Raw genomic sequence first — 17,876 nt, forward strand, 5'->3', positions numbered from 1 at the left:
CTTTGTGAAGCTTCTGGGGATTTCTCTGTCGCGGAGCATTGTGGGGTTGCTGGGCGTCCCGGGCGCGGAGAAGAGGAGTAGCCGGCCACTGGATAAGCTTACAAGATGATGGTGAGTCGCATCTCAGTCATCCGGCTCCATCCGCTGCCATCTGGTCGGTAGCTGGCGCCGCCTGGCCTAGACTAGTCTCGTAGAACCTTCTCCTGCTTATTGACTCGGTTCTCGCTCCGACCCTCTGTCTGTGAAGGACCCCGGCCCGCTACCGCCTGGTGGGCCCGGGCCCGGAGCAGCTGCCCTCAGCAAGGGTTTTGTGGGGGTCAAGAGGAGGCTCCGGTCGGGCCGGCTGGGGACTACAAGTCCCAGGGTGCTTCGGGGCCTTGAACCTGCGTCGATCACCCGGTTTTCCGAGCCCCCCATAATCTTGACCTGGGTCAAATGACTGCGGGTTGAGCGTGCATACGCGGTCCAGGGCCAGACTTGGAAGCTCTGGCTGTCTTGAAAAATGCGGATGTGAAGGAGGGTGCTTCCTATAAACGGCAGAGGCAGCATGGGGACGGAGCCCAAGGAGAGCTGTGGTCTCTCATTGCCCCGCTCCCTGCCACCTTGCTGCTGCATAATTGAAAACAGATTACTCCGCTCATCATCCCTTCATTCATTAAGTAAACGCATTTTGTTGTTCAGTCGCTCAGTCCTGTCTGACTCTCTGCGACCCCATGGACTGCAGCACGCCAGGCTTCCCTGTCCATCACCAACTCCCGGACTTGCTCAAACTCATGTCCACCGAGTCGGTGATGCCATCCAACCATCTCATCCTTTGTCGTCCCCTTCTCCTGCCCTCAATCTTTCCCAGCATCACGGTTTTATCCACTGAGTCGGTTCATCGTATCAGATGGCCAAAATATTGGAGCTTCAGCTCCAGCATCAGTCCTTCCAGTGAATATTTAGGACTTATTTCCTTTAGGATTGACTAGTTTGATCTTGCAGTCCAAGGGACTCTCAAGAGTCTTCTCCAGCACTCAGCCGCCTTTGTGGTCCAGCTCTCAGATCTGTACATGATTACTGGAAAAACCTTAGCTTTGACTATACAGACCATTGTCGACAAAGTGATGTCTCTGCTTTTTAATATGCTGTCTAGGTTTGTCATAGCTTTTCTTCCAAGGAACAAGGGTCTTTTAATTTCATGGCTGCAGCTACTATCCGCAGTGATTTTGGAGCCCAAGTGAATAAAATCTGTCACTGTTTCCATTTTTTCCCCATCTGTTTGCCATAAAGTGATGGGACTGGATGCCATGATCTTTGTATTTTGAATGTTAAGTTTTAAGCCAGCTTTTTCACTCTCCTCTTTCACCTTCATCAAGAGGCTTTTTAGTTGCTTTCTGCCATTAGGGTGGTGTCATCGCATGGCTGAGGTTATTGCTATTTCTCCCAGCAATCTTGATTCCAGCTTGAGCTTCAGCCAGGCATTTTGCACGATGTACTCTGCGTATAAGTTAAATAAGCACGGTGACAGTATACAGCCGTGACATACTCCTTTCCCAGTTTGAATTAGTCCATTGTTCTGTGTCTGATTCTAACTGTTGCTTCTTGACCTCATACAGGTTTCTCAGGAGGCAGTTAAGGTGGTCTAGTGTACTTATCTCTTTAACGTTTTTCCAGTTTGTTGTGATCCACACAGTCAAAGTCTTTAGCGTAGTCAATGAATCAGAAATAGATGTTTTCCTGGAATTCCCTTGCTTGTTCTGTGATCGAGCAGATGTTGGCAGTTTGATCTCTAGTTCCTCTGCCTTTTCAAAATCCAGCTTGTACATTTGGAAGTTCTTGGTTCACATACTGTTGAAGCCTAGCTTGAAGGATTTTGAGCATTATTACCTTGCTAGGATGTGAAATAAGCACTGCTGGGTGGTAGTTTGAACTTTTAGTACCTACTGAATGTACTAGGCCCCTAGTACAGCTTCTGAGGTGCAACTTCTCAACTAGGAGAATGGGCAGGGCAGTGGGGATGATGCATTAGAGGTGAGAAGACCCAGCCTCTAACCCTGTCTGCCCTTCCAGATGTGACATTAGATGGCTTTTCTAGTTGGCCACCTAATTCTGGGTCTCATTTTCTTTAGGGAAGCAGGTGAATCCTAGAGGCTGTCTGTAGCCCTCCCCTCCCCCCTTCTGTGGCATCCCTTTCTCCAACTCTACAGGTACCTTCCATGGGTCCCAAACAACCTCGGTGATGTCCCCCGAGTTGCTGTTGAACAGGGCCAGCTCTTAAGTGTTTGAGGTAAAACCCTGACCTGTGGTTCCTGTGCACTTGGCAGGTCGCTTGTCCATTTTTATCAGTCCAGCTCAGTTCTCTGTTCTTCTCCTGCTTCCTCAACTTCTGCCTGACCTAGTCATATGTCAGACTGACAGCTGTCAGGTGTGCAGTCTACCAAATGCCCTGAGAATGCTGCTTGTGCCCGAGACAGTAGGAACCTGGCGTTACTCTGTGTACCCTCTCCCTTTCATACACCCAGTACTGCCTTTTTCAGTCGGTCTTCAATGGTACCTATTCCCTGAAGTCATCTTCATCTCATGCAGTGGCAGCATAGTAGAACACTTGAGAGTAGGGGCTCTGGAGCCACACCGAATGCCTATGTTTGTAATTAACTGTGCCACTTAATGGACGTATGACTTCGAGTGTGGTATTATATTTCCGGCCCCCAAAGTTCTTCTGACTTGCGATAAAACCCTTCACCAAGAGGCCCCAGCCCACCACCTCAGCTTTTTCCTGAACTGACCCCTGGTCTGTTTCCTTGCTTTTTGACTTTTTATAGCTCTCCTTTTTGAGTATGAAACTTAAGTCACCAAGAACTCTTGCTGTTATTGTTTGGTACCTGGTGTTGAGTTGGTACCTGACACTCTGGAAGCCAATTGTGATTGAAAAAGAGGTAGGAGGGTTCCTCAAAAAGCTCAGTCCTGTGACTTCGGTACAGCCACACAGAAGGTATTGGTATGTCCTTGCCTTTGTGTTCAGCACTGCATGCCTTAGCGTATGAACACCTGTGGTTTTATAGAGCATCAAGCTAAATAATGCTTATTAAAAGTTATTAAGGAAAAGGAAGATCATTAAGCTGAAATTAGCAAGCCTTTCATGGTAGATACCCTTGGCAGATTATTGGATCCTGCTGTTGTTTCTTCACTTGAGTAAAAACGAGGTTGGAAAGTAACAAGGACACGAGCTGGGCTTGCCCTTGGAGGACTGACAGAGAGGCACCGTCCTGGTAGACCTAGCTTGGCTCAGTCCAGTCCTGCCGCCTTTTCCTCCCCACAGGATCTCTGTACCCAGCCTGCCATTTCTGTAGGGCCTATACAGCATAGAACTTGGGACAACGTGGGCAGCTGCTTCCAAGCCCTTCCTGCTTGTACTTAGGAAGTCTCAGTGAATTTAGTGTCACCGTACTGCTGATGCTTTTCCAAAAATAAGGACTGGTTGCCACCGTACTTCATGATGTGTATAAAGCACTTTCAAGTGTATTTGGCCCTTGAATAACTCCCGAAGTTAGGGGCCCAGATTCTGCTAAGTCAAAAGTTTGCATATGATTTAGTCAGCCCCCATATCTTGATTTCTTTGTATCTGAGGATTCAACCGACCTCAGGTGGTGGTGTACTGTAGTATTTATTGCTGAAAAAAAACTCAGGCATAAGTGGACCTACACAGTTCAAACCATGCTGTTCAAGGTTCAACTGATAATGTAATTGGAATTTTCAGCACCAAAAGCTTCTGTATATTGCTTTGTATGTGGCCAAATCTAGGCACTCTACACATTGAAATTAGTGTAGTCCTTACCTTTATGAAGCTTGTATTTTAAGATGGATGGCAATATAAACATTATGCTTGAGAAGGAGCAGAGTTCTGGGATCCCCTGTTCCCAGTGCCCGTGTTAACTACTGTTGAGAGGAATGGCAGCTCTGAGGAATTGCTGGCCTAGTGGGAAGAAAGCGGTTTCGGTAGAATATGGCAGTGTGGCTCTTGCAGGTGGTGTATAATTTGGAGTTAGAGATGAGAAAAAGTTTATAAAAGCATTGGATAAGTTAGACTTGGTGGGGTGAATGGCTCTGTTGAAGGGACTAGCAAGGGATTAAGACTCAAGTTGGTTTTTGATTGATAATGTAAATCTCTGTTGGGGCAGGGTTGGACCAGAGATGACTTGAAGCTGCCCTGAGGAATGATTTAGCAGGACTGGGAGAAGGGGCCTTTGGGGAACCCATTTTTCCTTGCAAGGGACCCGAAGGAATTCTGAGAGTACAGAGAAGCCATTAAATAATGTATGATATGTTTGTTAGGAAAAGTTGAAACAAAATAAAATACCCAAGTTTTAAATTTTTCTTTACCACTCTTACTTATTTGAGTTTGTTGTGCATCTTTCTAGCCTGTTTTTATGCAGTTGCTCATTATATCTTGCCTCTTATAGTTATTTTTTGTTGTTGTTGTTTTACCCCAGTGTAAATTAGACTATGCCATTACTCTGCTAAAAGCTTTTCCAGGGCATCCCTTCTTTGTAGGAATAAAATCTATAAACTCCTTACCGTAGTCTGCAAATGAGTAGTGATTTGATTCCTGTCTGCTTCTTCAACCTCATTCCAGTCTTTTGCTTTCTCACTACCTTCCAGCTACACGGGCCAAAGAAGTCAAATTTTTAAAGAAATTGTTCAGTTAATGTGGAGTCAGCCTCATGGGTTGTTTGAGTTTCTAGTTTGTGAATTCTTGGCTCTTTTTGTTGGACTGAGACAGCCTGAGGCTTTTCTATGTCTTCTCCACTCAAACACTTGAAATATCCCCAGGGGTGGACATGGGCAGTGACTGTCAAACTTTACGTTTGCAATTCACAGTAAGAAATAAGTTTCAAAGCATAGGGTTGCAGAGGGTCAGATACAACTTTGGGACTAAATAACAACATAGCCTAATTGCATACACATAACTAACATAAGAAAAGTTTTGAAACAGTGTTTACACTTATCTGTTTAATATACATAAATCAGTCATAAGAGAATAGTGACTGTTCTGAGACCAATGCAAAATAGAGAAAAACTTGTTTAGGGTATCTGATTGGAGATTAGTCACAAGAAAGCTTTATGGAACCAGCATGAGAGATGGAAACACTGCTGTACAAATTAGAGTTGTCATTTTGTGAGGCAGGACAAACGTGCCATTTGTTTGTCTGCCTAGCCATTTCCCTACACTCCAGCTACCATCATTGGTAAAACCACCTGCCTGGGCATCTCTGGAACAACATCTGAAGCTCTTGGCATCTCATTCTGCATCAGTGCCCATCTCCTTCTCTGCGGTTAAGCTCTCAGGCGGTTGAACGGGTGTTTGCTGGAGTGAACACTAAGTACGGCCCGCTTCCTCCTGTGCGGTGGCCTAACTCCTCAACCCGGGAAACAGGGTCAGAAGCTGAAAGGGGTATGCTTTTTCAACTGGGCACTGAAGAATACATTATTTGATTTGTTCTTTTTGACTAAATCAGTGCTTCTCAAACCATTTTCTGGTATACCTACAGAGCATGCTGTCTCTGGGGGTAGAGGCTATTTAAGGAATAGATGTAGTGGATGGACATTGGGGGAATGTGCTTTAAAGGGGCCTCCAGATTTTTTTTTTTTTTTTTAAGTGAATTGCTCTTTCTTCTCTAGCCCACACCAGTTATCCTGTTGAAAGAGGGGACTGATAGCTCCCAAGGCATCCCCCAGCTTGTAAGTAACATCAGTGCCTGCCAGGTGATTGCTGAGGCTGTCAGAACTACCCTGGGCCCCCGTGGTATGGACAAGCTCATTGTGGATGGCCGAGGTAAGTGCAGAGTTTCTCAGACCAGTGTGCAGAAGAGGAGGCTCCTCTAAAGTGTTTGGGGCCAGCAGAGCTTGGCAACGGAAATCCCTCTGCTTTTAAGATCGCTGAAGGATTGCTCTCTCTGAAGCTACTTCTTTTCATACACTGTCGTGAATGCTGAGCCTCTTGGGAATATATGGGAGAAGCCAGGTTCAGGAATCTTGCCTTGTAGAGAGATTTGGCCTAGAAACATGAAATAGAACCTTCCGAAGTTGCCTGTAGTCACTCCTGTTGTATCATGTTGCTGAGACAAATTCCACATTATGCTTTATGTATTAATTTACAAGTGAAATACGAGGGCATCCACTGTTAAGAATATCTAAATGATTATCCATTCTTATTTTTTAAAATGTTTTCTGCATCCAGTAGAGGTTTGCTATTAGGAAAAATGAAGAGCTCATGGTTTTTGGAAATGTGTGGTTTTAGGTGGCCCTTTGTGCCCAGAGCTAAATCCATAAAAAGATCAGTTCATTTCCACAAGACCCTCTGTCCTGTCCCAGTAAAGTGTATATGGGCTCCAAGTCCACTAGAAGTCAGAATTTAAGGAAAGATCTTTACATTTTTACTTTGTGTTTGTCCCTTTAAAGGCAAAGCAACAATTTCTAATGATGGGGCCACAATTCTGAAACTCCTTGATGTTGTCCATCCTGCAGCGAAGACTTTAGTGGACATTGCAAAATCCCAAGATGCTGAGGTAGGAATATCAAGTCTGTGTGTTTCAGTGGAGATTGAAACACATGCCTGTTTGTTCCTTTGCTCTTCTTTCTTTAAGCATTTTGATTTTATATCTAAAACCATAATTTCACAAATACAGGTTTGTAAAACTATGTAGATGGAATTAATAGCCCTTTAAAATTCCTTCTGTTTCACTGTGTTGTGGCTCAGGTCTCAGAACCAGGCCAGTGGGCTGTTATTCATATGAGTTGCTCAGTAAATAATTTACCCTCTCATCTGTTGGTTGCCTTATAAGATGGAGTTGGAGATTGTTTCCAGTTCACTTTTTTCTTTCTTAAAAAAAAAAAATTTATAATGGTAAAACACACATAACATAAAATTTGCCATTTTATGTTCCTGTCAGTGACATTAACTTGTCTTTGCCTTTTTAAAAATCATTTCTAACACTGGAGTCTTATTGAGAGAGACAAGTTTGCATTTCAGAGTGTTACAGATAACCTCCCAAAGTTATATTAAAAGGTCTATTAAGACCCTGTAGCCTGGAAAACAGTATGGCAATTTTCAACAAAGGAATACTTTTCTGTCTAGGAATTTGGCAGCTTAAACCCTTTGCCACAGTAACTTTTTTTCTCCCTAAAATCTCTTACAGTCCACAGAAACATAAGTGAGTTAAAAGTAAATTTCTTCTATATCAGAGGTTAACCAGTTTTCTAAAAAAACTCTTTTTTCTCAAAGAAAAGGGGAAGCAGAGGGAAAAAAAAGCTCTTATTCTTTTTCTCCTTTATTAAAAATAAAGTTTAGATCCCATTGTAGAAAATTGCCATTAAGAAAAACAAGCTCATAATCTGCTTATTCCAAATAGTGTTTAAAATACAGACGACTTTGATCCTTAGAGGTTTGTTTTGTGAACTCCTGTAGAATTTGTTCCCATTTATCTCATACCTTTTGCTACCATTATTTGTTATTTGTGACATATTCAGTTCAGTTCAGTCGCTCAGTCGTGTCTGACTCTTTGCGACCCCATGAATCGCAGCACGCCAGGCCTCCCTGTCCATCACCAACTCCCGGAGTTCACCCAAACTCATGTCCATTGAGTTGGTGATGCCATCCAGCCATCTCATCCTCTGTCGTCCCCTTCTCCTCCTGCCCCCAATCCCTCCCAGCATCAGACATATTAGCATTATATTATAAGCATGTATATTGTGTTACTGATCATAGTACCTTGTCCATAGTAAATAAGTTCTTGGTTAATTTGTGTATATGATTTCATATTCTGGGAAAATTTGTCCAGACCAGCCCTCTTTGGAGAATGGGCCTGGCTGCGGAATTAATTTTGTGGCCCAGGACCATTTGATGGGATGAATATCTACCCAGCAACACCCCAGTTTAAATGGATAGATTGCCTAGAAAACAGAGTTTGGGAGTTTTATTCCTGAACATGAGTGGATGTGAGTTTCCTGTCATCCTGTTCCAGGTCGGTGACGGCACCACCTCAGTGACCCTGCTGGCTGCAGAATTTCTGAAACAGGTGAAACCCTACGTGGAGGAAGGTTTGCACCCGCAGATCATCATCCGCGCCTTCCGCACTGCCACACAGTTGGTATGGGAGTGCTAGTGAAGCTGGGCCGCTTGGGCACCTTTTTGTTTCTCTTGGGATATGGTCTGTATTGGGTTGTGGAGGGTCTGGGGACAACATTCCTTGAATATTTTCTGAATTCTACTCCATAGAAATCTCAGTTCTACCATTCAATAACTATTGACTAGGTATATTACTTAGTCTGTTTAAGCTTCCAGTTTCCTCACAGACTATGATGTAGACATACCACAGGCTGTCAGTAAGTGAGAGCTGTTTTGTTTTTATCAAGTACTTCATAGCACATCTTGAGACCTTGCTTTTATTGACCTTTGACTTTCATTCTTTAACTTGGGATAAGTCAGTTCCTCCTCACCTTACTTTCTTTACTGTCTCTGTTTTGGGGTGGTGACATTAAAATGAAATCATATGTGAGAAGTATGTATGAAAGGATATCTTTTGAAAAAGATGGCTTTGAAAAGATACAATGTTTAACATACAAATATGTGTATCATGTGTTACATGACATAGTTAGTATATAAAGTACTACAAGTTGTCACCAGTGCTGTTCTGTGCCTGCTCTACGTTTCTAACTTAGGGCATTTTTCTAAACTAGAGATTTATATTTTTCTGGGCAGCTTTAAGACTTAGAAATGTTATTTCAGCTGTCGAAGTACTTAAGATTTGGGCGTAAACAGATTAGGAACTAGCAGGAGAGATTGGGATCCACTTCTCCAGTTTGTTTTTAACGTGAGAGACTCACCCCGTTTCTGTTCTTGGCAGGCAGTTAACAAGATCAAAGAGATCGCAGTGACTGTGAAGAAGGAAGATAAAGTGTAAGTTTGCAGTGAACTTTGTCAGAACCTTGACTTCCCATGGCCAGATTGGATGCAGAAGCGTGCTGGAATACCCTGCATGGACTGGGGCTGTTTGGCCCTTGCTAAACCCCTTGCTGTGCCCCAGTCAGTCCATGTAGTACAAGAGAGCTGTTGAAGAGCTGTCAGTCATGAGGTCTTTGAGTGCAATCACCATCTGTCACTGGTAATCTTCCCTAAAGATTCAGAAGACAAAGTGTTGAGGGCTGAATTTAAAGGCTAGGATAGAAACCATCTCCACGTTGCAATAGAGTACCATAAGAGGGGCTTTCGAGGCCTGATGCAGGTCCCACCCTTGTGTCCCAGGGAGCAGAGGAAGCTGCTTGAGAAATGTGCCATGACTGCTCTGAGCTCCAAGCTGATCTCCCAGCAGAAAGCCTTCTTCGCTAAGATGGTGGTGGACGCAGTGATGATGCTTGATGATTTGCTGCAGCTTAAAATGATTGGAATCAAGAAGGTGCAAGGTGGAGCCCTAGAGGTGAGCCTGCCGAGGCCTCCCTGGGAGGCTCTTGCTTTCACATCGACCCTGTAGGCAGCTTGGTGTAGGCGGACAGCACACATTAGAGGAATAGAGAGAGAGAGCACTTGGGCGGGAAGCCAGCTGTGTTCCTCATACTGTGGCTATAAGTGTCTCCTGTAGGTGCATTTTATAACCTCCACAGACTTGTATTACTTGTCAGCAGAATTGAAGGATGAACTGGCTGATTTTCATAATCTCAGTGTTAATGTCAGAGGGGACAGGGCTAGCTCTGATAAATTATCTAAAACCCTCTCAATAAATATAAGTACTTTGCAGTCCATTCTTCTCCAAGAGGTTCAGGCAGGCTGTCCCTTCTTTTATTCATTTATCTTGAACAGATAATACGGAAGTCAAACTGTATAGAAAGTCCTAAAGGAAAACAGAAATGTCTCCTATACCACTCCTGCCCCAGAAACCACTATTAACTGTGTGTGTTCTTCCAGACTGTGCGTCGATAAGTATAAATGTAAATATTGTTTTCTGAAACGAATGCTCATTTGTAGTACATAGTGTCCTGCAACTTTTGTTTATTTAACAACATATTTTTTCACTTATTTAAAATAGTGACTAGTGTCTACTGTATTTGCACAACACAATTGCGTTTTCATTCTGTTCATCTCCTCCTCTTCCTATCATGGCACATGAGAGGGGGATGAGATTCCCTGTATATAACAAAGCTGTAAAGAACCTGAAAGTCATCTGAGCCGTTCCCATGCCTTTCGCCCCCAGATGGTTGTGTTTCAGCCCATTCTCTACGTCATGACTTGCTGACATTGTCTTTACACGCTGCTTTGATCTCAGGGTTCCATCTTCTGTTCCAGAAACCCTTGAGATTAAATTGGCATTCACTAAACTAGGGATCAGAACTGTAATTTTAACTGGTGAGAAAGCCAGGGGCTGCAAGCCACACGTACGTTCAGTCTGTCTCGTTTACTAGACCTCTGTCCTGGTAACGCACCCTTCCTCCAATCTTGCATCCCCTAAGTTCATTCTATTTTTTGCTGCAGGGTGAGGTTCCTCAATTTACACTCTGTGTGTGAAGCCACTTGGGGTTCTGCAGGCCCACAGGATAAGAGTCAGGCCTTAGCAGAGCCTTTAAGATTCTCCTAAACGTGTCCCTGCCCTCTTTTTTTCCCCCCTACCCTCTTTATTTTGTATTCCAACAACTGCTAATGGCTTTTCATCCCCTGACTGCACCATACTGCCTCTGCCTGTTGGGGACATCTCTTTCGTTTTCTATTTGACTAATTTCAGTGCATCCATCTAGATTCAGCTCAGACATCACCCCCTTTAGGAGGCTATGGATTTGAATGATGTAGGAATCTGTTCCCTGATAGGCTACGGTATTATGTATTGTAGACTAAAACTGTAGATTAGTACTACGAGAAAACACATAGGTCATTGAACGGAATACAGTTTTTAAAGTTGTTATTTTGTCGACATATAGTTGATTTACAATGTTCTGTTAATTTCTCCTGTTCAGTAGAGTGATTGTTAACACATACCTAATTCTTTTTCATTAGATCAGATCAGATCAGTTGCTCAGTCGTGTCCGACTCTTTGCGATCCTATGAATTGCAGCACCCCAGGCCTCCCTGTCCATCACCAGCTCCCAGAGTTCACTCAGACTCACGTCCGTTGAGTCAATGATGCCATCCAGCCATCTCATCCTCTGTCGTCCCCTTCTCCTCCTGCCCCAATCCCTCCCAGCATCAGAGTCTTTTCCAATGAGTCAACTCTTCTCATGAGGTGGCCAAAGTACTGGAGTTTCAGCTTTAGCATCATTCCTTCCAAAGAAATCCCAGAGCTGATCTCCTTCAGAATGGACTGGTTGGATCTCCTTGCAGTCCAAGGGACTCTCAAGAGTCTTCTCCAACACCACAGTTCAAAAGCATCAATTCTTCGGCGCTCAGCCTTCCTCACAGTCCAACTCTCACATCCATACATGACCACAGGAAAAACCATAGCCTTGACTAGATGGACCTTTTTGGCAAAGTAACATCTCTGCTTTTGAATATGCTATCTAGGTTGTCATAATTTTCCTTCCAAGGAGTAAGCGTCTTTTAATTTCATGATTGCAGTCACCATCTGTAGTGATTTTGGAGCCCAGAAAAATAAAGTCTGACACTGTTTCCACTGTTTCCCCATCTATTTCCCATGAAGTGATGGGACCAGATGCCATGATCTTAGTTTTCTGAATGTTGAGCTTTAAGCCAACTTTTTCACTCTCGACTTTCACCTTCATCAAGAGGCTTTTTAGTTCCTCTTCACTTTCTGCCATAAGGATGGTGTCATCTGCATATCTGAGGTTATTGATATTTCTCCCGGCAATCTTGATTCCAGCTTGTGCTTCTTTTTCATACTCCTTTCAATTATGATTTATCACTGAATATTGAATAGTAGGACTTTGTTTACCCATTCTGTGTAATAGTTTGCATGGCAACCCCAAACTCCTAACCCACTTCTCCTCCAACCCCCAACCCCCATGGCAACCACAAGTCTGTTCACTTTGTAAGTGTTTCTCTTTCATAGATAGGTTCATTTGTGTTGTATTTTAGATTCTACATGTAAATGATATCATACGCTATTTGTCTTTTTCTTTCTGACTTCACTTCCTGAATATACCCTTCTTTATGGAGTGGGAAATGACCAGGTCATTTAATAAGAGGTCTCAGGTTGAGCCTGCCTTCTCATAGTGTTAAAGTCACTCCCAAGTGCTGTGTACTTTCATCATGCCCTTCCATGCAGCAGGCTCTGTTTTGGAATGAGTGGTGTAGTAGTTCATATTTTGAGGGATTGAGATGAGAGAAGCCACAATGATAACTTGAGAACTGCGGGAAATTTCTGACTGTTATGACCTTTTGTTTTCATCTCCTGAAGAGAGGAAGCATCTAGGCTACAGCACACAGGTGTTTGTGCACTCACGTGCAGTACGGGTAGGGAGGGGTGTGTGTACATATGTGCAGTGAAGACTGGGAGGTGTCGAGTTGGAACGACAGTGCATCCCTTGGCACGTGTGCTTTGGAGGGTCAGTCTTAAAGGACAGCCCAGACAGGCTTTTCCCATGCTTAGTCTCTGCAAGCTAAGTGGTTTTCCTTATCCTGAAGGGACAACCAAAATATGTTTTTATATTTTTCCTAGCATTTAGGATGATGGAAAAACTTTGTTACAGTAGTGGAATAAAAACATAATTAACCCTTACAGGTTCACAGAAATGGACATGCATTAGTCCAGCACACCACTAACTTGATTTTATTTCATGCCAGTACTGAACTGTTGAACCGTCTGATTTTTTTAAACAGGAGTCCCAGCTTGTCGCTGGCGTCGCATTCAAGAAGACTTTCTCTTATGCTGGGTTTGAAATGCAGCCCAAAAAGTACCATAATCCAATGATTGCCCTTTTAAATGTTGAGCTCGAGCTGAAAGCTGAGAAAGATAATGCGGAAATCAGAGTCCATACAGTTGAGGTAGGTCCTCCCAGCTGGCAGTGGCATGAAACTGGGCAGCATTCTGGGCCAAAGACTTGGGCCTTCGTGGTCATCTTGGGCTTAGCTTTGTTTCTCAGGTACCTTATGGGCTCCTTTCCCCTCCTATGCCCCTAAGTATTGATGTCTAAATGCTAGGCCCACTCTTCTCACTCTACTCTGACCTGGACCTGAGGAGGTTTGGATAGGGCAAATCTGCTGAAACATTATCCTTTGGCCCTGGAGAAGGGGCTTGCGGGAGCCTTTCAGCTATAAAATGAGCCCTGTATTTTGATTCCTCTTATTTGGGCAGATGTGAGCTCTGCCCTTCTAGACTGTCCCATGCTGCTGGGACTGGTGTGCTCCCAACATTGGTATCAGCAAGGCTGTCACCCAGCTGTAAGCATCTGTTCTTGGAAAATGCATCCCGAACACAGAATGGCCTTTGAAGGAAAGGGCTTGTCATTGGGAACTCCATGGCTGCAGTGCCTCAGAGGAGCTAGAACTTAGCTGGCCAAACTGCCTCACACCTTAGCAAATACCAGCTCTGGAGTAGCTCCCAGTGCTCAGATTACTTTCTGCTTTTGTGTTTGAAGATTTTAGGTGGTTCCTAAGTTACCTTATAGGGTCCTTGTTTATTTGAACTGAGGGGAGTCTCTTCTGTTTACCCTCTGTTAATTCCCTAATAAATTAATATTTTCTGGGTCTCTTCAGGATTATCAGGCAATTGTTGATGCTGAGTGGAACATTCTTTATGACAAATTAGAGAAGATCCATCATTCTGGAGCCAAAGTCGTCTTATCTAAACTCCCCATCGGGGATGTGGCCACCCAGTACTTTGCTGACAGGGACATGTTCTGCGCTGGCCGAGTGCCGGAGGAGGATCTGAAGAGGACAATGATGGTAACCAGGTTCTCACGGGCCGCTTTTAGGTCTTTCTGGCCCCAGAGGGGTTTTCACATACCCTAGTGTACTGGAGTGGTGTGTGAATCTGGGCTTGTCTTCTCAACTCTTTTTGCCATGAAACACTTCGGTTCCAGTGTGTGCATACTACTATATAAGAGTCAATCTAACCAAACAAGTCAGGAAAGCTGATTTGTGAGGGAGCCTAGCAGTAGTGCTATGATTAGCTGGCTAAGCTCCAGTCTTGGTGCTGCAGGCCAGGTTTCCTCTCTCTCTCTTTTTTTTTTTTTGCCGCATCTTGCACCTGTGGAATCTTAGTTCCCCGACCAGGGATGGAACCTGCACCCTTGCACTGGAAGCATGGCGTCTTAACCACTGGACTGCTAGGGAAGTCCCTCCTCCCTTCTTAAGCATCTCGCCAAGGTGCTTTAAGTTTTAAAGCACTGATCATGACTTCAGTCACTGGGTTCAGAGCATCCTAGTTTAGGGAAGAAGGTACTGGGTAAAGCTTTTTAACTGGGCTTGTTTGCCTTCATGTGTCTTCATTCTGTTTTGTTTTCTCCTCTTCCAAAGGGAGCCTTGAGGTCAAGGGTGAGAGTGGGTCCTTAGTGTATCTGGGGCACCATGGCAGTCTAACATGCGAATTGGCTATAAAACTAGGTGGCAGGATGCTTGCTTCCCACCTCATGTGATCTGTCACTGCTAGATGATTTTGTCTTGTGTTCTTCAGGCTTGTGGAGGCTCCATCCAGACCAGTGTGAATGCGCTGTCGTCAGATGTTCTGGGCCGCTGCCAGGTCTTTGAAGAGACTCAGATTGGAGGCGAGAGGTGAGTGGCAGGCCTGGGCTCTGTTTGCTTAGCTCATGAGACTTGCCTGGTGGCCTTCTGCCATCTTTGGTTCGTGGTGTATATATAACAGGCCTCCCAGGTGGCGCTGGAGGTAAAGAGCCTACCTGCGAATGCAGGAAATGAAGAAAAGCGAGTTCGGTCCTTGGGTGGGGAGGATGCCCTGGAGGAAGAAATGGCAACCCACTCCAGTATTCTTGCTTGGAGAATCCCATGGACAGAGGAGCCTGGCGGGCTACAGTAACATGTGCTACTGTCTTCTGAGGTCTTAATCTCTTGGGGTGAATAGTGTTAAGTTATATAAAGTGTTTCAGGAAGAAAGAAGGTCAAATCGGGTCTACAATCTGACTCCACAGTCTTTTATACCCCTGTGGTACAGCCCTAGACCTTCCCAAGAACGTGCTCTTAAGGGTGGGCTTGGAGAACTTTAGTGAGGGACAGAAGAGCAGCTGTTGAGTGTTGGGAGGACTTGGTGACTTCAGAACACTGTGGGTTGGCAGCAGAAATGACTTCACAGATACAATTTGATCCTGGGTGTAGGTACAATTTCTTCACTGGCTGCCCTAAGGCCAAGACATGCACTGTCATCCTCCGTGGTGGTGCAGAGCAATTTATGGAGGAGACAGAGCGGTCCCTGCACGACGCCATCATGATTGTCAGGAGGGCCATCAAGGTACTGGACTGGGGGCTTCCAGCCTGCACAGCCTACTCTGCCTCTTGAGCTGATGTGACCCTGGATTTGTGTGGTGATCCCTTTCCTGTATAACCTGTCCTTCCAAGTGGGCATGTGGGCCCTGATTGTCTCAGATCAAACATCCTCAGTCTCTCAAAATAAGTCATGCTGCCTTAAAAGCTAAGACTTGTTCTTGTGAGCACCTGTGGAGCTGATGGAGTCAGTCATCCCAGGGATTGTGACAGTGCCCTCAAGGTGTAGGTGACCTTGAAGAGGGTCAGAAACCATATGGTTCACCAGATTGCAGTTGGGATGTGCTAGGCGTGGTCCGTGTCCAGGCTTCCTGTGGCTTGGGCTGGGGGAGGGAGTGAGGAGCCAGCCCTCCTTCTAGTCTAGGGGGCCTGTTGACTGAGTGGCCCAATTTGGCCATGGCTGGAGTTTGGACAGGGGGCTCCTTGAATTTAGAGGTGTGTCTGGTCTTTGCAGAATGATTCAGTGGTGGCTGGTGGTGGCGCCATTGAGATGGAGCTCTCTAAGTACCTGCGAGATTACTCAAGAACCATTCCAGGAAAACAGCAGCTACTGATTGGGGCCTATGCCAAGGCCTTGGAAATTATCCCACGCCAGCTCTGTGACAATGCTGGCTTTGATGCCACAAACATCCTCAACAAGCTACGGGCTCGGCACGCCCAGGTGGGTTTTTCCTTTCCTTTGAGTCCAGGGACTGGGTGGATGGGGCTAGATTCTTTGAGTGTGCTGTGCTTACTCGGGCTCTGTGTGCTCAGCCCAGGTGATGGTGCTGGACCCAAACCCGGTACCAACTGACTGCCTCCTCTGAGGTCAAAAGGAAAGCCATGGTGTCAGGACTAGTTGTTCCAGGGTTTCTTCAGTGCTGCTTTCAAGAGTCTGGTCACTCCTTTTGGTGCACTGAGGGAATGAAGAAGCACGGTAGCCCCCTCCCTGAAGCGTGTACGACCACTGTGTGTACGGGGTTCCTCGTGGGTTCCTCCAGCACTTCTGGGCCCTGCTGACAGCAGTCCAGCCATGGCTGTACTACCTCCATGTAGAGCACGCATCTCTTGAGAATTTAATTTGTTCGTCTGCTGTTGAGCCAGTACTCATTTTGAGATGTTTGCTAAATGCCATTTGTTAAATGCTCAATATGATGACGACAGTACTCAGTAAGTGGCCTTGCTTCCGACTTGTGTCAGAACTTGAAGCAAGCTACTTTCTCTTGTGTGTCCGTTTCCTTATCTGTAAAATGGGGGCTACTGGAAGCGGTGTGATGATAAAATGAGATCAAGGGTTGGAAAGTCATCCTCTTGAGAAGCGTGGTTTGACATACAGTCCTCAGATGACCTGAGGGTTAGAATGGGGCCTTCCTAAAACCCAGCAGCTTGCCTGGGAGAGGCTCTGGGCCTCTCAGGTTTGGAGGGGTGGTGGAGGGCAGGGACGGGAAGAGGCTTCCAGGCTCCCGTTGGAATGCCATCTTCCTTAGGGAGATGCCAGCGGGTTCAGAGAGCCTGAGGATGCCTCAATCTCAGTCATTCAGAGGATGTGCAGGAAGAAATTTGAGAGCAGTTCCGTATCATTTTCCCTCTTGTTCTGCTTTTTCAGGGGGGCATGTGGTACGGGGTGGACATCAACACTGAGGACATTGCTGACAACTTTGAGGCCTTTGTGTGGGAGCCAGCGATGGTGCGGATCAACGCCCTGACTGCTGCCTCCGAGGCCGCGTGCCTCATCGTGTCTGTCGATGAGACCATCAAGAACCCTCGCTCAACAGTGGATGCTTCCCCAGCCGCTGGCCGGGGCCGAGGTCGCGGCCGCCTTCACTGAGGTTCCCAGCCCTCACACGAGTGCCCGGCAGGCTGTGCTTACTCTGTCTTGGTCAGATATTACAAGGAAGGGGTAGTATTTGGCCCACTGTGTTCTCACTGGAGGTTATTTAAATAAAACTTAAAAACCTTGAATCCATTTTGCACATTATTTGGGTGCAGGAATTTTACTCATAAATGACTGTGGCTCAGAATTGTAGCTTTATGTGTACTCACCCAGCAGGTAGAAAAGAGAACTCGGTCAGGGGAGGCGCTCCACTTGAGTGGCTCCTGTCTGGAAGTTTTGCTTTAGCTGCTTTCTCAGTCTTAGAAGCAGCTGGAAGATATGGAGTTGCTTCGTTTTTTTTTTTTCCTTTTTTTCTGATGTCATCTTATTTGGCCCTGACCTTGCCCAGCACTGCTCCTAGGGTTTCTCTGGGTTTCTGTTAAATGCATTACATTATATCTTGTTTACCCCTTTTACTTCCATATTCTTTTGACTCGGTCCCTTAATCTCTCTTATTTAAGATCTTGAGGTTGAGGAGTCTTGAAGCAATGTTTCTAAAGTCTTGTGACTTCTTAGAAGGGCGTCCATTGAGGAGGTGGCTGAAGGAGCCACCTGGTCTTAATTCAGCCACTAATGGTCCTGAGGGGGTCCCTTCTGCTTTCTGCTAAC

At 45.3% G+C, this 17,876-nt stretch overlaps 1 protein-coding gene across 1 annotated transcript; it reads left to right on the top strand.

Annotated features, from left to right (window-relative positions):
* Positions 1 to 33: 33 nt before the first annotated feature.
* Positions 34 to 17,356, top strand: CCT7 (chaperonin containing TCP1 subunit 7). The gene is made up of 12 exons (XM_086327612.1): positions 34 to 111; positions 5,662 to 5,815; positions 6,442 to 6,548; positions 8,004 to 8,129; positions 8,886 to 8,938; positions 9,284 to 9,455; positions 12,800 to 12,964; positions 13,676 to 13,864; positions 14,595 to 14,692; positions 15,251 to 15,383; positions 15,870 to 16,076; positions 17,001 to 17,356. Exons 1-12 carry the CDS (start codon positions 106 to 108, stop codon positions 17,220 to 17,222), a joined length of 1,632 nt encoding a protein of 543 aa, XP_086183738.1. The 5' UTR covers positions 34 to 105; the 3' UTR covers positions 17,223 to 17,356.
* Positions 17,357 to 17,876: the final 520 nt, after the last annotated feature.

Source organism: Bos grunniens, chromosome 11, assembly GCF_055505025.1.
Source record: "Bos grunniens cultivar Pamir isolate PY7600 chromosome 11, Bosgru_T2T1.0, whole genome shotgun sequence".
NCBI lineage: Eukaryota > Metazoa > Chordata > Mammalia > Artiodactyla > Bovidae > Bos > Bos grunniens.